Here is a 23,960-nt window from a genome sequence, read left to right as displayed (position 1 = left end):
CTCCAGCCTCCCCAGAGGTCAAAACGATAAGTCTGGCCCAGTGCCCCAGGCAAACAAACATAGGCATTCGCCATATATCACAATATTATTATAAGCTATTTGCCCTGGCTCCGGGCCCCAGGTATACAATATTCTTCTCAGGCAGGATATTCCAATAGCTTGTAGGTTATCTCCCAGGAGCTGGTCAAGGGCCAGTTCTTCCTTTGGAAGATGCAGAGTTTGGGCCCCCATGCCTGCTGAATTAAGCCTTTCCTGCACAGAAAATCAGGCTCTACAAGTTTGGGCCTAGCTCCCTTCTGTTTGGATCTCGGGGTTTTCCTGTTTTTCACCCCTTTCTAGATCATGGGGCCTGAGCCAGGCAGGCAAAGCCCTGCTTTATTCTCCTTGTGGCTTTATACACTGTTTTCCGAGGCCCTGCTGGAGGCAGAATTCTGTGTAGGACCTTGGGTTGGCTTGATGTTCTCATAGTATTTTATACCCCTGAAGCTGTGTCCCTGCTCTGGTCTCCCCACAGGTCTTTCTGAGACCCCTGGAAATGGGCTGCGTTGGCTATGTATCTGCTTGGATTAGGGTTTGGACAATTGATGGCCTAGTCTGAGGCCACAGCTCTGCCCACACTGCCCTGTACACCTCCCAGGCTGGGCCCAGCCTCTTTCTCCCAGCATGCCTTGCAATGAATGCCACTACCTTGCAACGTAACTTACTCCCTGCTAGGTGCAAATACTTAGAACAGGTGAAGGTGAAAGAGGTCTGGAGATTGTAGTTGACTATAAATTCTAATGAAAGAACAGGGAGGTGATCATTAAGAAAATATTAGGCAGTGACAGAGAAAGTGGACAGCAAACAGCATTGGAGTCAAACAGAGCTGAATTTGAGTCGTTGTTTAGCTATTTTCTAGTTCTGTGAACTTGTGAGAGTTATTTGTTCTCTGAGTTTCAATTTTTTTCATCTTTAAAATGGGAATCCTGGGACTTCCCAGGTGGTGCAGTAGTTAAGAATCTGCCTGCCAATGCAGGGGACACAGGTTCGAGCCCTGGTCCAGGTAGATACCACATGCCTTGGAGCAACTAAGCCTGTGCACCATAACTACTGAGCCCACGAGCCACAACTACTGAGACTGTGTGCTACAACTACTGAAGCCCTCTTGCCTAGAGCCCATGCTCTGCAACAAGAGAAGCCACTGCAATAAGAAGCCCGTGCAACGTAACGAAGAGTAGCCCCCACTTGCTGCAACTAGAGAAAGCCCACGCGCGACAACGAAGACCCAACGCAGCCAAAAAATAAATAAAATTAAAAAAAAAAAAGGGAATCCTGGGACTTCCCTCGTGGTCCAGTGGTTAAGAATCTGCCTTCCAATGCAGGGACGTGGGATCGATCGCTGGTCGGGGAACTAAGATCTTACATGCTGCAGGGCAACTAAGCCCGCCCGCCACAACTAGAAAGCCTGCGTGTTGCAACTACAGGGCCTATGTGCTCTGGGGCCCATGCACCATAACTAGAGAGAAGCCCGTGCACTGCAACTAAGACCCAACGCAGCCAAAAATAAATAAATGTTTTTTAAAATGCGAATCCTAAAACTGGCTGTAGTTCTGATTAGAAAAAATGTATGACGTGGTGGGCTGCAATGAATAGTAGTTACTACTACTATTATTTGGCTGTATTAACAGAGTAGGTGTTTCTAGATCATAAGAGGTAGTTAACACGCTCTTAGCTTCATCTGGGGACACGTTCAATTTGGGGCACTCTGTCTTTAAATATTTGCTGGGTTACCATGTAGACACATGGTGGTGTAGCTCCAAAGGACAAATTAGACCCAATGGGGAAACTCTAGGGAGGCCAGACCCTGTCAGAAACAATTCCAGCTGTCTAACAATTAGAGCTGCCCAATAGCAGATTAGACTGCCCCTGAATTGTCCCGGTCCTGGAATCATGCGTTGGAAGATATGTGACAGGTGGGAACATGGAGATTTCAATTTAGGATGGGAGCCTGGCTGAGAATCAATCCAAGTCTCCATGTCTTTAGTGGCTGTCTTGCCTGTTTCTCTTATTAAGATTCCATAGGAGGCTCTACTCATAAAGACACCTTGGTACCAAATACCGTTATAACTGTGAAGGAGCCGCAAACTCCCACGGAATGTGAAAAGTGAAGTCCTCTTCTCTACCTAGTTGTCTCCCTAGAATGAAATTTCAACTTGGTTTAGGAGAGAGTGTCCCAGCAAGTGTTTCTCTTCAGAATGATTAAAGTCTTAAGGCCCATCTGGACTCATTCATTTTAACTATTCCATTTCCCAAGAATATCATCTCATTACTTTTTCAATGACCCAATATTTTCAGCACAAGTGAATGAGTCCAGAAAGTCATTTCAGCCATTGATTATTTTTGGTAACCTTCTGATCTGTTCTGAATCCCTTTTCTTTTAATTTCCATTTATGTCCTCCTGTCTTGTCATCTGTTCTGAGCTGAAAATAGTAACTTGGTTTGACCTTATTATCTACCATTTAAGATTTTTATAGTCTTTGGTTAAATCTCACCTTAATAAGTGTAGCTAGGCTGTAGACTGTAGTTTCTTCTTCTTCTTCCTTTTTTTTTAAAGGCTGCTCTTTGTAGCTCATATCTGTTATCACAGGACCAACTTTACACTCCTCTAAATATGCCAAAATCTCACTTCATCTTTTCTATAAGAGCTGGCTTCAAAGCCAGTCTTATGAAGATATACCTGTTTGCTTAGAAACAAAAAATACCTCCTCTTTAGCCTTGAACTGTCTCCCAGACCTGTTGTGAATATACAAAAAAATCCTACTTATATGGGATTTCAAATGCCACTGGGCAGGGCAACATACTAAGTGGTATTAGATCTGAATGTATCAGCTTCTTTGCTAGGAGTAAATTTTGTTGAGGGAGAAGAGCTAGGGCAATAGGAGAACTCTGGTCATTTATTTGAGCAAACAATATTCTTTAAGCCAACATGTATTGAATACCTGGTTATGATTTGGTAGTAGGATACGGAAACAAACATGAAAAAGACACAATAGTTGACCTCAAGGACCTGGCGTGCAGGAGTGTAGGGATGTGGGTTAAGACATGTAAGAAAACACAGACAGGGAAGTTTCAGAGCCTAGAAGACAAACTTCATATTCTGAGAAGAACAAGACCTGGGTAGCCTAAAGTAGTTTTCATACTCAGAAGTGGAGAGAAAGGAGACAGAAAGTGGTAGAAAAGAATAATTTTCTTCCAGCTCCCTGGGATGCTATTTTCATTGAAGAATAGAATTTCTTTCGATTTTAATGATCTTTCTAGTTTGTCCTGCTTGGTTGAGTATCACTAAAACCCATCCATTTCTTTGAGGTTTGGGCAGACCTCTGATGCATGTCCTCAGGGCCTGTCTTTGGTAGCAAATCCAATTTAAGAGGAGGCAGCAAATCAACAGGAAAGGAAAAGACTCCCCTTTCTTCGTGGCTAGAGCCCTCCTCCTTCCTCTCTGTGACTCCAAGTCGTCTTCGTGTTCCCAGGCCCAGCTTGCATTCCACCTTCCCTGTGGCACCTTCTCTGAACCCCAGCTGGACTTGAGCACTGCTTAGCTGCAGTGCGTTCAGCCATCATTCTCTAGAACTCTCCTGTGATGCTTACCCTCACTGGCTGGCCTCTCGAGCTGTCCTTCCTGTTTAGGGTGGGAGGCTGGCCACAGTCATATCGCCATCATCACTTTCAAATGGTGGGAGAAGGCCTACCAGGTCAAGGACTCATAAAGGACAACACTCAGGCCTGCCTTCTGTCAAGGGCTCACAGTCTAGTCCAGTCTTTCTCCAAATGAGGTTTGCTGGGATTATCTCAGGTACATGAATTCTGTGAGAACTTGAAAAAATTGTTTTTCTTTCAACAATAAAAAATATTTTTACCAGTTATAAGGATTGAAATTATATTTTTTTGCAACGATAATTTGCTACCGAGAGACATTTTCAAACAATAAGAGTGAAATATGTTATTTAAATTAGGGTTTTAGGGCTTCCCTGGTGGTGCAGTGGTTGAGAGTCCGCCTGCCGATGCAGGGGACGCAGGTTTGTGCCCCGGTCCGGGAGGATCCCCCATGTCGCGGAGCGGCTGGGCCTGTGAGCCATGGCTGCTGAGCCTGCGCGTCCGGAGCCTGTGCTCCGCAACGGGAGAGGCCACAACAGTGAGAGGCCCGCGTACCGCAAAAAAAAAAATAAATTAAATAAAATAAAATAAATTAGGGTTTTATAGACAATCTCTGGGGTCAACAGATTATTATTTCTCCAGAAGAGGTCCCTCATATTGCTCAAATTTGAGATATGTTGGTTTAGTTGATTTCATTCATTCATTCATTTATTCATTCATTCATTCACTCACTCTATAAGCATTTATTGTATGTCTACACATCATGTGCTGGGCACTGTGTCAGGCCCGTGAGCAAGTGGTCAGACATGTTCTTGACTCCACAATCCTAAGTGATGTTACTGACTTACCAGGGAGCACCTCCCACATGGATCAGGTTGTCAATTTTTCTATGCTTCGCTTTCTCCATTAATAAAACAAAGGTGAGAGTGTCTTATCTATTTCTGCCATCTCAGAGGTGTAGAAAAACATACCCTGAGATTTAAAAAAAAAAAAAAAAAGCCCCAGGTAGCATTTATTGTATGTCTACACATCATGTGCTGGGCACTGTGTCAGGCCCGTGAGCAAGTGGTCAGACATGTTCTTGACTCCACAATCCTAAGTGATGTTACTGACTTACCAGGGAGCACCTCCCACATGGATCAGGTTGTCAATTTTTCTATGCTTCGCTTTCTCCATTAATAAAACAAAGGTGAGAGTGTCTTATCTATTTCTGCCATCTCAGAGGTGTAGAAAAACATACCCTGAGATTTAAAAAAAAAAAAAAAAAAGCTCATGACAAATTACTAGTATCCAAATTTGGTGTTTCTAAGTCAGCTGCAGGTGCTAAATCCACATTTCTTCCTACTTTCTGCTAGTCTCAGGGAGAGGGATCCAGGACCCATGGAAAGTCTCAACCAGCTTTAGCAGAAATGGGTTCTACACTGCAGAGCAGAAGATTTTTCACAAGAGCTATTTTCAGGTTTGTTTATGCTGTCATCGACCTCCAATTTCACATTTCACAAACTCCTGTGGGACTGAGGAGTTACTCCCTGGGAATATTCTCTGCTTAGTGGGAACTCAAGGGCAGCGTGCCAATGGGTCTGGCGTTTAAAGAACGATCTGTCACAAAGCTAAGGGGTATATTACTCATTCTAATACTGAGCACTAAATAAACATCACACTAGATGGAGACATAACCTGGGACCTTTAACACAGAGCTAATATGAATAGCCATTAAAGTAGCACATGTGCAAACCCACCACCACTGAAACAGCTCTTGTTAAAAATGCCTAACCATCCGGCATCTAGTTGCAATGCAGTCAGCAAGAACTACAGCATGATACTTAAACATGTCAGAGCAAATCTCTTAGAGGGCCACTACCCTGCTATTCCACTACTACCATAGTAGTGGGTGGGATGCACTTCGTGTTAAAGGGAGAAACTCCTTTTAAACTATGCTAACAGGCAAATGTGGATCCAGGGTCCCTCAGTCTAGTTGGGCAAGTTTTTCTCATGCTGAGCATCACATCCAGCAGGGCAAGCAGACCTCCATTCTGCCAACATTTACTGAGTATCTACTTTGTTCCAGAGACCACACTAGATGCAGAGATACAGAGGTGGGTAAGACACAGTCCCTACCTTACAGATGCTTATAGTCTAAGTGGAGATACCGACAAGTAAAGAGGCAATTCTAATACAGAGCAGTCAGAGTGATGCTGACTGCTTTGACCCAGTCTTAGAGGATCGGAAAAGGCTTGCTGGAAGTTCGAACTGAGACCAGAGGGTGTATAGGATATAGCAAGTCAGTTTGAGGGAATGGTGAAGTGTATAAGTCCCAAGGTGTAGGACAGCATGTCAGTTTGGAAACTACATATATTTCAGGATGGCTGCTCATAGAATGCAAGATGGTACGATGAGAAATGAGATGGGAGAAGTAGATGTCCTGGATTAAATTGCATTCAGGTTGTTTTTCCTTGCACTCCTTCCCCAAAGCAGACATGGCAGGTATACCTCTGCGTGTGTGAATTAAACAAAACAAAACCAAAAAAACCCAAAAAACCCCAAAACAAAACCCAACCCTTGAGTAACATTTTCAATTGCTTGGTTGAAGGCTACTTAGAAGTAAAGTGATGGGCTCTGCTTGCTCCAAGTCATGTTGGGAAAAACACCACATGTGAGGCTAGTTATCACAAGGGCTGTGACTTGGCTATTTGCTAACCTTGCAAATGTTCAACTGAAAGTTCAGTTTTTAAGAAAGAAAGTTATGCTTGGTATAGTAACAGAAGGAACTGTGCCAGAGGGATGTTAGGAGCAACTTTCACCTGTGAACACAAGACATCTGAATGTCTAGTTGTGCAGACTTTGAGACCTGCAGGAACAGAAACTGTAGTCCTGTACATAAGATGGTGACTGTTTTGTGACAACCTGGGTTGTCAAGTCAAGACAGTAGGTGTAATTAACAATAAGAACAATATCAAGTCTTGGCATAACAGTTTATATATTCAAAGGATTTTGCAATAATTAACATATTGGTTCAATTGCCATATCAGAGAACAAAATAACAGTGGATTTAATAAAATAAAAGGACCATTTCTTTCTCCCATAGAAACCTGAGCTGTTATATGGCCCAGGGGTGGTAGGCAGCTCTGCTTCGTGAGGTTGTGCAGGACCCAGACATCTTCTATCTTGCTCATCCACTATCCTCTAAGGTCAAAGATGACCCACCACCACCACGTCCAACTTTCAATGTGCAGGAAGAAGGAAAGAGGAAAGTAGGGCAAACAGCTCCTTTTTAAAGGTGTGGCCTGAGAATTGCAGATATGGTATCCTTTCTCTTGCCTTGGCAAGCAGTAGGTTGCTTGGTCACATCTAGCTGCAATGAAGCCTGGGAACTGTAGTCTCTGGCTGGGCAGCGTGTGTTTAGCTGGAATCTGAGGTGTTATTGCTGAGGAAAGAGGCAGGAATTGATAGTGGTGGGTAATTGGCAGTCTCCGCCACAGATGTTAATCTCCATCATGTCGTTTGAACCTCTCAACAACCTTGTTAGAAAGGAGGCAGAGATTATTTATCTTCCTGTTTGTAGATGAGGAAAATGAGACAGAAAGACTGAGAGACTTGGTCAATATATGCCACATGGCATAGCAGGACAGCCACAAAAACCTTGGTCATGAGGTGCCCTGGTAGGGCACACTGTTAATCACTATGTTTTCTGAAACGTGTTCCTCAGCCTGGGAATAGTGTTCCCAGCGATGTAGTGCCTTTCTAGAAAAGTCTTCAAGGTAAACCTGAGTTAGAAGCCCGAGGAACACAAGTCCAAGGGCATTTTGGATATGGCCCCGTGTCTGGGCTGACCATGTCTCATCGTGACTCTTCTAATCCAGGCAAAGATCCGGGCAAATAGGACAATGGGGCTTAATGGAAAGAACATTGAATCAGAGGTCAGGAGACTGGGTTCTGGTTCTTGTTCTGTGACCCATGTAGTCATCTTTAACTGGCATCAACGGCCTGCCTAGGAAATCATTGTCACTGAGCCTGACACCAGCACGTCTTCGCATGCAACCTCAGAACAACATTGTGAAGGGGATATTATTATCTACATTTTACAGTAGACATCACCGAGGCCCAAAGAGCTGAGCTGGGATTCCAACCCAGGCTCTCTGACCCCAAGCCCAGAGCTCTTCCTGCTAACGCACACAGTCCTATATGGCAGGCAACTGCTGGGCGAACCAGATCTGAAGTCAAATCTGTGACCTATTGCGTACCCAACCAATAGCGCATCTAGGGGCCCATGGAGTCAGGTGGTGCCCTTGTGACTCTGACTTTCTGTGAAAGAAGCCCCTATACTGGAGGGCAGATCCCCTAAACCAGCCTTCCTCACACAGACAGTCTGCTTGATGGGCTCTCCCTGGGCAACCCTTTTTCCTCTATTAATTTTCTTCTCTTTTCCAAATTACCAAAGGAATACATGCTCACGAAATTCAAATAACATGGAAGGGTCTAAGATAGATTGTGACAGTTTCCCCAGCCTCCCCACCTTCCCTTCCAGTTCCTTTTCCCAGAGGCAACCACTGCTGGCAATCTGGTAAGCATATTCAGATGTTTTTGCCTATGCATTTATTTTTTGGCTAGATTTTTAAAAAGTAAAAATGGCAATGTGTAGATTGTTCTGCAATTTGCTTTTTTCACTTAACAATACATTGCATTTATCTTTCTATCCTGGGACATTAAAATTGGACTCTTTCTTACTGATGGTCATCTGTTGGACTGGCCACGTAGCCGACTTTGGATCCTGCTCACATTTTGGTATTATCAGATATGTTGTTAATAGTGTGGACTTTAGATCCATACCATTTCCCTTCTGAATCCCAGATCCATCACATATTAGCTGAGCAATCTTGGGAGACTTAACTGGTCTGTGCCTCAGTTTCTTTGCCTGTAAAGTGGGGTTAATAAGAGTAACCTTCCTCATAGCGTACTTGGAGGACTAAATGAATTAACACATGTAACATACCTAGATCCTGGCATATATGTCATATGAGTGCCACGTGAGGATTAGCTGGTCTGTTTTTATTTTATTCTATTTTGTCTTATTTTTAACATCTTTATTGGAGTACAATTGCTTTACAATGGTGTGTTAGTTTCCGCTTTACAACAAAGTGAATCAGCTATACATATACATATATCACCATATCTCCTCCCTCTTGCGTCTCCCTCTCACCCTCCCTATGCCACCCCTCTAGGTGGTCACAGAGCACCGAGCTGATCTCCCTGTGCTATGCGGCTGCTTCCCACTAGCTATCTATTTTACGTTTGGTAGTGTATATATGTCCATGCCCCTCTCTCCCTTCGTCCCAGCTTCCCCTTCCCCCTCCCTGTGTCCTCAAGTCCATTCTCTACGTCTGCGTCTTTATTCCTGTCCTGCCCCTAGGTTCTTCAGAACCTTTTTTTTTTTTTTTAGATTCCATATATGTGTTAGCATACAGTATTTGTTTTTCTCTTTCTGACTTACTTCACTCTGTATGACAGACTCTAGGTCCATCCACCTCACTACAAATAACTCAATTACGTTTCTTTTTATGGCTGAGTAATATTCCATTGTATATATGTGCCACATCTTCTTTATCCATTCATCTGTCAATGGACACTTAGGTTTCTTCCATGTCCTTGCTATTGTAAATAGAGCTGCAGTGAACACTGTGGTACATGACCCTTTTTGAATTATGGTTTTCTCAGGGCATATGCCCAGGAGTGGGATTGCTGGGTCGTATGGTAGTTCTATTTTTAGTTTTCTAAGGAACCTCCATACTGTTCTCCACAGTGGCTGTATCAATTTACATTCCCACCAACAGTGCAAAAGGGTTCCCTTTCCTCCACACCCTCTAGCTCGTCTGTTTATACTTGGATAGCATTTCATATTATGTCCAGTTTCCTATTACTTGACATTTAAATTGTGATTTCTTTCTTCTTTTTTTTGCTAAAGCAAATGCTGTTGTGATCCATATGCTTTTACAAATACTTTTGTGCACATGAGGAAGTATTTCTGTAGAGTAAATTAGAATAAATTTCTTGGAATAGCGTTAGTGAGTCAAAGGGTATGGGCATTTCCAATAGTGATATAAGCTGGTGCGCTTCGTCTGACCATGCTTCTCTTGGTTCCCTCGCATCAGTTCACCCAGTAGCAGCTACTGGGCTTTGTTCCATCATCTTGGCCTCCACAAGGCCAATGGTTGGCAGAGTTACATGGCAGCAAGCAGTTCCCTTTGTCTTCCCAGGGCCTGGCCCTTTGTGAACACACATTAGACTGGATGGCTTCCTGGTGATCCTGGCGGGGATTCTGAATTGCCACTTTATGTTAAGTGTGGTGCATGGGGGACAGATGACCCTGGCCAAGAACCTTGATCAGATCCCACATGCCCATTGTTAGACTGAAGCTGAGATTGTCCAGGTGGTCAAGAGAATGGACGTGTGGTTTCACTCCTGAATCTGTCCAGCTTCACTAAGGGCTTGATGACATGGGACTTTTTTTTGCCATCATGTCTTTGCTGAGTGACATGGGGGGAATGAATGTGGCAGGTATGGATGTGATGATTCACAGGACACAGGGACCAAGGGCACTTCCAGAAAAATAGGAAGAGAAACAGGGCAGTGCTCTGCATTGCTGCTATGGTATTCCTCTTAATCTAATGAATACAACATGGGCTAAGGAATAACTGTGATAATCTGACTTGGGGAATAAAAGGTTGGTGATTTGTTTATCTGGTTAACGAACACTGATTGAGCAGATACTTTGTGTCCGGCACTATGCTTGTGATTTGCTGGGGGTACGGAAATGACTAAGACATAATTCCACCCTTTGAAGACACCACAGACGTTTTAAGAGTCCTTGAAAAGACTTAAATTTTCAGGGACAAGGGGAGTGATGATGATAATTCATATGAGGCCAGAGTTCTAACACAGATCTGAGGCTTGGGGGTGGGTGTGAATGGGTGTTTTGGGGTCCCTTAGCGTAGAAATGATTAGTGGGGAGGCTTTCCTGTACAAATATTATAAATTTAAAATTACACTCTATTTTCTTTCTCTTTGATTAGAAAAGATACAGTTGTATAGACATTAAGAAAAATCTAAAGGAAGTTAAAGATCACCCATAACTTTCATCTAGAGACAGCCATTGTTAACAATGTGTTTATGTTTGATCACATTTATAGTAGGTATATGTCCACCCCTGCACAAACAAAGCCTTTAAAAATTATTGAGAAATGCACACTCACACACTCTTAGCTGATACAGGAACAATAAAGGGCACATGGATTTCAGCCTTTGTTGATGAATGTACCCCGGGGAGGTGGCGAGGGCTCACTGGTCGATTATCATTGTCGTTTCTCCGGGACTCCTGTTGTTTGCTTTTATTATGATTATGATTTTTTTTAAAGATGGGAAAAAAAATCTAGAATTTTGAGTGTTGAATCCCCATCCTTTGCAAACACTGCTTACAGGCACACAAAGCAACATGATTTCAGTGTCTACATTCGTTTTAGTATTTAAAGACCAACATTGAAAAATTCCTTCTTAGAACTTCATTCGGGCCTTACCTCTGAGATGATTCAAAGCTCACCATCCAAACTCGCTGCCCTTCCCGTTTCCCAGTCCACTCACCTAGTGCTGTTTCTCCTTCCTTTTTCAGACACCTCAGCCGCAGCTGACTCCAGAAACATTTTCCGTCTTTTAAGTCTGCTCCACACACTGCCCTGTTCCCCTCATCGTTTCTCGTTTCTCACCGTGAAAATCTCTCCATTCTCTCTTTATGGCTTCCTGAAACCTGAAAATAGAGGTAATTTAAATTTGGCAATTATGACGACAGTGAAACATTTTGTGAAAAGCAGAGTTGAAAATTCAGGAGTTTCCTGCTGTTGAAACCTAACTCTCTGTTTGCCTTCCTTCTGTGGATGACACTGGAGGGGGGGTGCCTCTGAGTTCACTCCAGGCCTGGTTGTCCAGCCCTACAGGATGAGAAAAAGTGACCACACACAGGTGACTTCTACCACCTGGAGGGGTGAGGTGGGAGCGGAGTCAGTCAAAATGATCAGGTTCAGCCTGGCCTCTTCTACCTGGAATGACCTTCCTAACCCCCACGTGGAATCTCTGCCCTCCTACCCTGCACCCTGCCCTGGGACTGTCCCACGCTCCAGCCCTGGGGTGGCATTAGGTAGCTGAAATCACAGTGTCGGGGCTAGGGAGGGTGCGATTTCTTCTCTGCTAATGCCTAGAGGAGGCACCTCCTGTGGGCTGCTCATGGCAACCTTTTCCTCCATCCTGGGAGCAGGGTCTTCTGAAGACTTCACCCCCTCCATTAGGAAGTGGTTTGAACTCTCCAAAAGTCAGCAGCAAAAGTATTAGTGTGATTTAACATCCCACTTCCCTGGCACACATCTAGGCTACCACTTAAACAACTGGCTCCTATTCTCGGTAAAAAAAAAGATCTTCTAAAATCTGGTTTCAGAAGGAGGACACAGGAGGCATATACCTGGAGCCCATCTCCCGACAGGTGCCATCTGTTCTCATTAGAGTGATCTAGCAGCCTCAGCTTGGGAGGGAGGGGCTCCCAGGTGCTCAGAAGGAAGTCTGCTTGCCAGTTATTTTTTCGGAGACTTTGCTTTTTTGTTTTCCTTAGTTTTGTTTTCTTCTGGCAGGCTCAAAGAGAGACTGTCCTACTTTCCAAGAGAATGATCGTTCCAACATTTTAAGAAATTAAGTCCCTAGGGAAAAAAAATCTCGTTTGAGAGGGCTTGCAAAGGCTCCTTGACCGCATGTTGTGCTGTCCAACTTATAAGGGAGAAATATTACAGAGGTGGGAGGTTCCTTAAAAAACTACAAATAGAACTACCATATGACCCAGCAATCCCACTACTGGGCATATACCCTGAGAAAACCATAATTCAAAAAGAGTCAAGTACCAAAATGTTCATTGCAGCTCTATTTACAATAGCCCGGAGATGGAAACAACCTAAGTGTCCATCATCGGATGAATGGATAAAGAAGATGTGGCACATATATACAATGGAATATTACTCAGCCATAAAAAGAAACGAAATTGAGTTATTTGTAATGAGGTGGATAGACCTAGAGTCTGTCATACAGAGTGAAGTAAGTCAGAAAGAGAAAGACAAATACCATATGCTAACACATATATATGGAATCTAAGAAAAAAAAATGGTCATGAAGAACCTAGGGGCAAGATGGGAATAAAGACACAGACCTACTAGAGAATAGACTTGAGGATATGGGGAGGGGGAAGGGTAAGCTGGGACAAAGTGAGAGAGTGGCATGGACATATATACACTACCAAATGTAAAATAGATAGCTAGTGGGAAGCAGCCACATAGCACAGGGAGATCAGCTCGGTGCTTTGTGACCACCTAGAGGGGTGGCATAGGGAGGGGGAGAGGGAGACGCAAGAGGGAGGAGATATTGCGATATACGTATATGTATAGCTGATTCACTTTGTTATAAAGCAGAAACTAACACACCATTGTAAAGCAATTATACTCCAATAAAGATATATATATATAAAAAAAAAGGGATGGATGCTTCCTGGGGACAGTGATCCTCCCACCGGACTCCCCAGCATTTACTCAATCTGGAGAGGATCTGTCTGCCAGGCTCCCACTCCTACATTCCAGGAAGAGCCAGGCCCATTCATTGTTCTCTGTATTTGGAACGTGATAATAATTCCTCTGAGATGTCATAGGGCTCGGGAAGACGTGATCAAAGTCCTGCTGGTGATGGGAACCGCCTTTGGCGGGCAATTTACACATTTTGCAGGTGCCTTTTTTTTTTTTTAAATTAATCAATTTATTTTTGGCTGCTTTGGGTCTTCATTACTGCGTGCGGGCTTTCTCTAGTTGTGGCGAGCTGGGGCTGGCTACTCTTTGTTGCGGTGCGCGGGCTTCTCACTGTAGTGGCTTCTCTTGTTGCGGAGCACGGGCTCTAGGCACACGGGCTCAGTAGTTGTGGCGCATGGGCTTAGCTGCTCCGCGGCATGTGGGATCTTCCAGGACCAGGGCTTGAACCCGTGTCCCTGCATTGGCAGGCAGATTCTCAACAACTGCGCCACCAGGGGAGCCCTGCAGATGTCTTTTTATTGCAAGCTTGCGGGCATGCCCACTGAGTCAAAAATATATTACCATGAAGATATTCCTTTTGAGGGTATCTTATGTCACATTGCAGGGAAAGGCAGATAAAATAACAAGAGCATTTGGCCCCAACTTTAAAATGACTTTTCCTAGATTTTACATTATCGACTTTGCCTGCAAGATTAGCCCTGCAAGCCTGAGGGCTAAAATGTGACTCTCTCGGTCTCCAGCATGCTAGGAATATGTCCTGTCCTGGGGTCTCCTTCCTGCCTGTTCCCCCGCACCCCTTACCAAGCTGGTATTCTACCTCCTGTCAAGTGCTTCGTTTGTGTAACACGTCCTGTCAGCTGATTCCTGCTAAAATGTTAGCGGATGTTAAGATGTTAGGATATTCTCAACGGAGGATATTTGCATTTTAATAGGTGGCTTGAATATGGAAAAGCTTCAGCCTTAAGCTGTGAAGTCTCATGAGGGAAGAGACAGGCAGTTTTGGATGGGGACAAGGGTGTGTGAGATCTGAGACATTATCAAATCCTACAGGATTGATAAGAAGGAACTAGCCCTTCTTCTTTTCTTCTTTTATCTCCAAACTTCAGAGTATACGGCTTCACACATTCTTGTGGGGCAGAAAGGAAGCCTTTTACAAGCAGGTGGGAAATAAGGCAGCAACCTTTCCAAGAGTACTGGAACTCAGTAAGTCCCAGGGTGGAAGCAGTATCCTTGGGGAAAGCCCCCAGCACCTGCTCCTATATAAGGGGGCAATTTAAGCTATATTTTTTAAAAGCACTAAGTAAAATTTTGCTCTGGAATTTGAGGAGGAGATGCACTGATGTAACTGAGCAGAAGTCAAAGACTGAGTGACAGGTGCTTCTTTCTGTTCCTGACCCTGGGAGCAGATAGGGACTGAGGTGGGATCACAGTCAGCACCCTCCCCAACCTCCCACCCGTGGACTGCAGGATTTAGCAAATAAAAATACAGATGCCCAGTTAAGTTTGAATTTCCAATAAACGTTTGTCAGCTACAAATTGGCACTTGCCATTGGCACTTGCCGTCTACCTGTACAAGGATTAAATCATGCGCAGCTGCAGCTGCTGATTTTCAACACCCCCTGAAAGGAGTTCAGGGTGGAGAGCAGAAACCAGGCACTCTGTGCTCTGGGAAAAAAACTGGCAGAACAGGCCTTCAGACAGTTAGATATTTTCAGGAGCCGATTTTATGAGCCCAGTTCTTGTATCTCCTCATATCTAGAAAACCACTAAAATCCTTCATGGTGACAACTGCTCCTTGTGACCAGCAGAAACCTTCTGCAAAAAAATATGTGCTAAACTAACACACGATTTTAAAGCAATTATACTCCAATAAAGATGTAAAAAAAAAAAAAATGTGCTCGATGGCATGTAGTCCCCCTTCACCAAAATCACATATATACTAACCTTCCCCCCTACCCCTTTAGGGCAGTTTCTCAGAGCAATCTGAAATGCTGCCTCCTGGGCTGCAGTCCTCATTTTGCCCCAAATAAAACTTAACTGCAACTCTCACGTTGTGCATTTTTTTTAAGTCGACACATTGAATTTTTTTTCTTTTACTAGGAATATGTCCCGTGTGATATTTGGGACATATTTTTTAAAAAATTCTTGTTTATCTGAATTCAAATTTACCTGTGTGTCATGTATGTTATCTGGCAACCCACTACCACACTAGCTTTTCGTGATTCCTTGTATTTGTTGTTAAAAAATAATTTTTAAAATGGTAAAGTCATGGGCTTCCGTGGTGGCACAGTGGTTGAGAGTCTGCCTGCTGATGCAGGGGACACGGGTTCGAGCCCTGGTCTGGGAGGATCCCACATGCCGCCCAGCAGCTGGGCCCGTGAGCCACAACTGCTGAGCCTGCGCGTCTGGAGCCTGTGCTCTGCAAGAAGAGAGGCCGCGATCGTGAGGGGCCCGTGCACCGCGATGAAGAGTGGCCCCCGCTTGCCACAACTGGAGAAGGCCCTTGCACAGAAGCGAAGACTCAACACAGCAAAAATAAATAAAATAAATTAATAAACTCCTACCCCCAACATCTTTAAAAAAAAAAAGGTAAAGTCATAACTCTTATACAAACATAAAATGAACATATGTCAAAAATGTTTTTATTCATCGATTACTGAGAAAACCAGTAAGATGTCACAACTGGCTCAAAAGAGAATTCAGTACACATACACACATACACACACACACACACACACACACAATCAGGAAATGCTAAAATGAAATTTTTAATAGATGCAAAACTAGCCATATTCATAGAGCAATAATTAATTGCATTCTTTGGGCAAAATTAGTTTGCATTTCTATGGACATTACTATCAGTTTTCTACAACTTGGAATAGTTGTAAAAGAGACCAACAATAATGAAAGGCACAGATAACCAGGAAGGGTGTGCTAGACAGAACGTCCAGTAATCATTTTTGCCTATTTTCAAGTCTTTTATAATTTCTCCTGGGAGTGTCATGCTTGCTCCCATCTCAGGACCTTTGCACATGATGGTTCCCCCACCTCCTCAGTTATTTTGTACTTACTGTCGATATCTTCTCTCAAATATCATTACCCCTGGGGATCCCTCTCTGACCCGTAATCTGTTAGATTCATGTGTTATATGCTCTCATAGGAGCATATTTCTTTCACGAGAGCATTTATGTCAGTTTATAATTCCTGCCCTTACTGAGGTCTCTAATTCCTTGCCCAGTCAAGCCCCTGTTCTCACCAGCTTCCCTTCGATAATTATGCTTTGGTAATACTTTTCTCCTTTCTGTTCTTCGACCATAACAAGTTCTCCCTTGCTTCAGGGACTTTGCTATTCCCTGTGCCTGGAACATTTTTGTCTCTTGGCTTTTGCGTGGCTTTTCTTTCTTTTTTTTTTTTAATGTCTCAGGTCTCAGTTTGAATGTCAGAAAGGCCTCTCCAGATCGTCTTATCTAAAGATGCTCCCCTTCCCACTTTACTTTCAATCCCAGTGGTTCTTAAACCATTAAGCACAGATCAGAATCCCCTGGCAAGCTTGTTAAAACGTGGATTGCTGGGGCTCATGACAAAGTTTTTGAATCAGTAGGTCTGGGGAGGGGTGTGAGGATCTGTGTTTTAACAAGTTCTTGGATGATGGTGGTGCTGCTGGTGTGGGCACCACTCGTGGAGAAAAAATACTCTGATTATTTTCTCTCAAAACTTAACATTATCTTCTTTTCCTCTTTACTAATTTGATTTCTGTCCCCTATACAACTGAAAATTCTACGTGGGGAGGGACAACGATGCCTCTATTCTCTGCCTTGTAGCTCCACAGTAGCAAGGGCAGTGCCTGGTTTATAAAAGATGTTCAATAAATATTTATTGAATGAATGAATGAACCATTTTCTCTCTTCTTGTTCTGCATTGGTATAAAGGGTTTGTTCATCAAAGCACTGTTGAATTCAGGTGCTGAGACTAAGCCAGAGAGATTGGCTTTCATCACTAAAATGAGTTTGGGAAGGAGAGGTCTTGATAAACCACACCAATATCTGTTCAATAACTTGGATAAAGACCTGTGATTGTTGGGGCCTGTGCTGTCCCATGAGTGTGCCCTCCTCCTTGGGGCCAGCATGTCTAGCCTACAGTTAGATGTCCTCAGGGCTTTGGGTACTGTTGGCAGGTGTTGGGCTGCACCTCGCAGGCCTGCAAGGCTTGTACTTGCCCAGCTTCAAGACCAAAGAAAGAGTCCCAAGAGTTCCGAGTCAGTGACAGAGACATCAATGGTTTAATGGACGGGGGAGCTTACGTTTCTGAAGCAAGGTCCTGGAGCGATACCCCACCGCCTGCGGCAGACAGCAGGCAGGACCTGGCAGCAGCCTTCACTCCCAGGTGGAGGGGGAGGTTGCCACTTATGGGGGAATTGATGTCAGGTTGGCTCGCTGGTTACCAGGGAAACCAGCGGAGGGGACCGCCCCTCACTGCCCCTTTGATAAGAATAATCACTAGCTGGGATCTGAAGCAAGTACGCAGGAAGGTCAGACATGTGAGTAGGATGTAAGAGAAGCAGGCACTGGTCAAGCAGAGGATGTACAGAGAGCAAGAGAACAGCCATCTTGAGTGGCCTGACCTTGTCGCAGGGCACAGGCTGACCTGGGTTTTACTAAGACCAGCAGCTACAATGAGCTTGCAGAAGACATGGTCAGGTATGGGGAGGAGGGGCTTGTGCTTTGGCCTCAGGTGTACTTCCTTGATGAGGCAGCTTGGGTAAAGAAACAGAGTCAGGAGCAGGCTATAGGTATTGCTCTTACATCTTTTGGCATCTTCTTAAATAAATGTCTTAGCATCCTTTGCCTTCTGGTCTTAACTCTTGGCCTCCTGCTGCCAATATTTTGTTCCAAAGCCCTCAGTTCAGGCCTTACAGCACACCGTCAGGACTTTCTCCCCAGCAGCCCTCCAAGTTCTAGCTCTTTTTCATCTTCTCTCTTCTGTATCATCTCTCTAGGCTTTCATCTTCTGTACCATTCATCTAGGTTATGTAGTAAACTGATGGGTCCTTGAGAAAGACGATATGACATAGTGCTTAAAAGACCATACTTTGAAGTCAGCCCTAGATTCTAGTCTTACTCCTGCTAAATACTGTGTGTCCTTGAGAAAGTTACTTAACCATTCTGTACATCAGATTATGGGGATAATGATAGCACTAAATCTTAGGGTTGTTGCTGGTATAAAAGAGATGATACTCGTAAGAAGTTTAGTTCCTGTGCCTTGTAGCTACAGGGTAATGGCCTACTCCTTTATGAAAACAGCTTTCCATTTTAACAAGGAACTTTGGTAGACACATGCTTTGCCTGCAAGAGTCTTGGTAGGTCGAATACTTGGGGTCCTTTAGATGACAGCATGTGAGCAGATGCCAATTCTGTGTGTAGGTTAGAGGAACCTCCGCAGACCTCTCTGGGGAACAGAGCACTAGGTTACTTGGATATTGCGTCTCAGCCTAAGAGAGAAGCCCTGCTCAGACCCTGGCAGTTAAGGGTAAGACAATAATAGCAATGTGGTATTCAGGAGCATTGCTTTAAATAATCCTTCTCCTTAATAGCTTTGCCCCCGGCATGTGACAGGTGTTTACATTATTAAGTAAAAACATTTAAACAGCGACCTCCTTGGTATAAGGGTGAAGGAGATTAAAATCCAAGCAGTGCTCCGGCCATTTAAATCAATGAGACTTGTCAGATCTGTAACACATGAGCCACTTACAGGGCGCAGGCACCTATTGTTTCTGAGCTTCAAGTAATATCTCAATATGCTCATTCCTTCAAAGTCTGCCCAGGCCCTGGGATGCTTGCTAAAGCCCTGGTCTGGCCATGGCCTCTCTCCCTTTGGAACCAGCATTATTTAATAAACAATAGCATTATTTAATGGCAAATGTGCACCAACTAGAGCTTGCGTTGATTCCTGTTTAGATAAATAACCTTTCAAGGAATCCCAATGGTCAGCTAATCAGAAGCAGGGACCATAAATATTGCTCTTTCCTGCATTAGGGCCTGTTAAACCAGGCTGCTTGAGTTCACTCACAGTCACCCTTTCTTGAATTGTGTCATTCTAGCCTTAGCCACAATACTGGCAACCTCATCTCCAACAGCAGCATTGAAGAACAGAGGTTTTGAGACTTAAAACTTTTTTTTTTTTAAGCTTCATGCTCCTTATTCTCTCTCCCTTAATGATCAAACCTAGATTTTCCATATGTGGCCATGGAGGGGGAAATCTCCATGGAGGGGAAATCTCCATGTAAGAATTGCAGCTGAGACTTAAAGATCCAACTCTTATTCCTTGAGATTTGTCTTTCCCTTGGAGGTCTCTAGCTAATTTCTGTAGGTACCACCAAGCTGGTTTCAGGGTGCTGATTCATTATTAATGTTCCAGTTCTAAAGGGGACATTTGACCCTCCAATTCCTAGGATTCACAGTTGAATCAGGCTGGCCACAGAAGGAACCGCATGCAGGTGGGGTTACAAGGCAGAGTTTACTTTTCTTCCACTTATGGTCCTATATGCAGGCCTGCAGTGGGGAGTGGGCAAGACCCTGATCCCTGAGGGACTGCTCGGGCCCCAGCTACAGACGTGCCCTGATCCAGCAGAGGGTGAGGAAGTTCTTCTCTGGATGGTCTGAAGGGCTCATTCCCAGGAGACTGACTTGGGTGATGGTTTTCACTTCTGAGGAAAGCCCTCCTCCTACTCACAGAGGTAAGGCGAGGCATGGCCTCTAGTGTCTACAGAACTTCTTTGTCAAAGTGCAACATCAGGGGCTTTGCACGGGAAAAGAGGTAAGTGTAAATAACACTGGCCACCTGCACGTTCGGGACCAGCAGCATGAACATCCCCTGGGGGCTTGTTAGAAATGCAGCATCTCAGACCTCCAGACCTGCTGAAAGAGGATCCACTTTTAACAAACTCTCCAGTGATTTGTGTGTTTGCGGAAGCCTGAGAAGCACTGCTACAGCACTAAGAGGGCTATTCTGCCCATACCATCTCCCGCCCCCACCCCAGGAAACAACTCCGTTTAAGCCTGGCTCAGGGAAGAAAGTTCCCTGACATCCCTGTCCCTTGAAGCTGAGGTGTCAACGTGGCCTCTGTGGGGTTTTGCTGGATTATGGCAGAATGACTGGGGACTCTTGTATTTCTGAGACTCTTTGAAGGAAGAAGGAATGTTAAGGACCTTCTGCTCAGAGCAAGCGGATAAGATAGTACATCGTGGGCAGGAAACCACTGCACAAGTTAATTTGTTTATTTCCATAAGCACGGTCAGTACCTCCAACAGCATGTGACCAATGGTGTGCTGGTCCCCAGGGGGCCTGGAGCAAGACGGGTACCGAGGCAGCAGCCTCCGAGGAGAAAGCCCTACTCAAAGCACTGGAAAGCCTCCCAGGCAATGGAACACTCATTTGGTTCAATCAATTCTGTCAAAAGCCCATGCGATGAAAACAATACCTCGTGGGTGTCCAACTGCTTAGTCAAGTTGAGTCTCCACAGCAACCTGGAAGCCATTCATAAATGCAGGCTTAAGGTATTGAAGGAATTCAGGTACTTATTCACAGAGGCAGTAGAGACCCCTTACCCTCCACTTGTGACTGGACGCAAGTGTTTAACCTCCCCAACCTTTAGTTTCTCCATTTTATTATTTTTTAAAAATTAACTAATTAATTATTTTTGGCTGCGTTGGGTCTTTGTTGCTGTGTACGGGCTTTCTCTAGTTGCGGCGAGGGGGGGCTACTCTTCGTTGTGCTGCACGGGCTTCTCATTGCGGTGGCTTCTCTTGTTGCAGAGCATGGGCTCTAGGCATGCGGGCTCAGTAGTTGTGGCACGTGGGCTTAGTTGCTCTGTGGCATGTGGGATTTCCCCGGACCAGGGATCGAACCCATGTCCCCTGCATTGGCAGGCGGATTCTTAACTACTGTGCCACCAGGGAAGTCCCTAGTTTCCCCATTTTAAAATTGCTGATCAGAATGGTACTCATCTCATGGATGTGTTCAAATACTAAGCTTAGTCCTCATCCTGTATAACACTCACTCTGTGTTACTCTGACTTAAAGTCATCTCTACAGGAGGTAAGAATTTTATTTCAGTAGTGGAAGGAATCTTGAAGTCACCTGATAGAAAAGGGATGAGAAACGATAACCACAAAGATGAAAAAGCCTTCTGTTTTCATTTTCCAGAGCCCTGGGTTCCAACTCTAGGTCTGTCTTTGTGTTACTGAGATCCAAACAAACATAACCTCCCAGTGCCTATGAGGAACTCTGGGCAAAATATGAGCTAGGAGCAGAAATGGGGCTGTTGCAGGTCAGCTGGAGGCCATCAAGCTAGTTAACGGGGAAGCTAGATGAATCTATTTGTCATGGCAAAATATCAGAAGATCTGAGGTATCAATAGTGTTGGAAAGGGCTTCCCTGGTGGTGCAGTGGTTGAGAGTCCGCCTGCCGATGCAGGGGACACGGGTTCGTGCCCCGGCCCGGGAAGATCCCACATGCCTCGGAGCAGCTGGGCCCGTGAACTATGGCCGCTGAGCCTGCGCGTCCAGCGCCTGTGCTCCGCAACAGGGGGAGGCCACAACAGTGAGAGGCCCGCGTACTGCAAAAAAAAAAAAAAATAGTGTTGGAAAAGAACACAGTGTTTTATTCCTGGTGATCGATATTGCCGCGAAGGAGAAAGACACAGCCAAATACCACATCGTGGGCTTAAAAGGTGCTCCTTCAGACGAGCTCACAAGTGCCCCTGTGGGCTCTGCACCTCTCCTGCTTGCCCGTCTCCACTCCTCATGGCTGCCAGGGTGCCAGTGGGCAGGAGGAGGTCCCAGCACAGAGAGGATTTTCTAGAGCCATCAACAAGCTTGCAAAGCACATGTACTTTCTAAGGAATGTTCACTCTTGCAGTGCGATTCCTGGAGCTTGAATAGCTTGCTGCTTTTCACCAACAAATGATTTTGGGTAGGGAGATCTTGTGACCTTGTAAATATGGCACGTATATTTGAATTTTTTATTCTGGAAGCTAACTACTGTAAGTAAGTTTAAAAAAATGATCTCCCTCTGTCTTATCTCTGGCAGAAGCTAAAAATACAGAGAGGGGTTTTCATTCGGCAGTGATCTGGGTGCCTTCTCACCGCCTGTTTTCCACATGAGCTCGGCTCGCACTTTCAGGTTGCTGTCCTTTTGATCTTCTATTCTCTGTGTTCACGTACCCTTTTGTGCCTACCTGAACCATGTGAAACAAATCATCTTAATTGCTTCAGGTCTGGCTTCCTCCTCTGGTTCTCATTTTTTGAAATTCCTGCAGTGGTTACCAGATAAATTTGTGTGGGGCTCTAGCCCTTGGAAACAGCGCGGAGGCACTTGCAGCAGTGAGAGGAAATTCAAAGTTAGTTAAAAGGCACAGGAGGAGTGAGGGAATTGAATGTGAACCCCCCTGGTTTTCAGCCTGGAGATGTAAGGCTGACTGTACATCAAGTCCATGTTCATTGCAGGGCACAGCCCTCACCCCTTTGCCTGTAGAAGAGAGAATAATTAATGCTGTGTCTCCTTGGTGTGGTACCCAGAGCCCCGCCTCCGTCAGCCGTGCCCCAGATGGGGTAGGAACATACCCTCTACGAGGAAGCCCAGGCGGGCAGAGAGGAGGAAGGAGATGGTGGTGTTTCCTCACCTGCAGGGACTCCCTGTTAGTCACTAGGAGGCCCCTAGCAAGGCCGAGGGTCGTGGGAAAGTGGGCCAGCTCCTGAGACCTGTCCCTGAGCTGGAGCTGGGTTGCGTGGGGCTGCATTCTAAGTGAGCCATTCTGAATGAAGAACCACTCTGGTGGAGAGGTGCCGAGGCAGGCCAGGCTGTGATCCTGCATGCTGGGCAGTCCAAGGGGAGGTAATTAGGAGCAACGAGCTGAAACTGCGGAAAAGAAAATGTAAGCTGCGTACCATAAAAATCTTCCTGACAGCGATGTCTATGAGCCGATGGCATGCTCTCCTCAGGGAAGTTTCGAAAGACCCATTACTGGAGGCTTTAAGGGGGCCCTGGCAACATCTGGGGCGGGGGGGGGTGGGGTAGGGGCCTGCTGGGAATTGCATTGCTGCTTCTCAGCCACCAGTGCTACCAGCACCGGCTTGAGGCCAATTGCTTGGACACCTGCCCCTGCAGTGCTGTTGGAAGGGGCACTTAACAGGTTCCTCCAGCGGGATTATTTCCCTTTGGAGTGATTTCTGGCCCTGCAAAAGAGAGGTGCTACACAGGCCCGTCTATAAGTGCAGGCAGCACACTCCACTCCACAGCCCCTCAGGGGTGGGAGGGACCATCAGGTTGCATAAGAGAAATTTTGAAAACAAAATTTTCACTGGTTGGGTGATGGTTTGCAAAATATTTTTGAGGGAGTCTTTTCAGAGCTGGATAAGGTTTACTCATCAAGCATGCTTAGTTTTTTCTTTTTTTTTTTTTTAATTTTTCTTTCTTTTTGCGGTACGCGGGCCTCTCACTGTTCTGGCCTCTCCCGCTGCGGAGCACAGGCTCCGGACGTGCAGGCTCAGCGGCCATGGCTCACGGGCCCAGCCGCTCCACAGCATGTGGGATCTTCCCGGACCGGGGCACAAACCCGCGTCCCCTGCATCGGCAGGCGGACTCTCAACCACTGTGCCACCAGGGAAGCCCAAGCATGCTTAGTTTTTAAAACCTACTGATGAATCAGGTTAGAGTCTGCCAAATAGAAATG

At 45.1% G+C, this 23,960-nt stretch overlaps 1 protein-coding gene across 1 annotated transcript in view; it reads right to left on the bottom strand.

Moving 5' to 3' along the window:
- IGFBP7 (insulin like growth factor binding protein 7) overlaps positions 1-23,102 on the bottom strand; it is a 137,923-nt gene extending 114,821 nt beyond the window's left edge. The window contains exon 1 of the mRNA XM_024746690.1: positions 22,911-23,102. Within this exon, the coding sequence (XP_024602458.1) occupies positions 22,911-23,102 (192 nt within the window). The remainder of the gene's footprint in view (positions 1-22,910) is intronic.
- Between the last annotated feature and the right edge of the window lie 858 nt (positions 23,103-23,960).

This window comes from Neophocaena asiaeorientalis, unplaced genomic scaffold (genome assembly GCF_003031525.2).
Source record: "Neophocaena asiaeorientalis asiaeorientalis breed wild unplaced genomic scaffold, Neophocaena_asiaeorientalis_V1.1 scaffold19, whole genome shotgun sequence".
Classification (NCBI taxonomy): domain Eukaryota; kingdom Metazoa; phylum Chordata; class Mammalia; order Artiodactyla; family Phocoenidae; genus Neophocaena; species Neophocaena asiaeorientalis.
The sequence above is the reverse complement of the archived record's forward strand: the minus strand, read 5'-3'. Positions and strand labels throughout refer to the sequence as shown.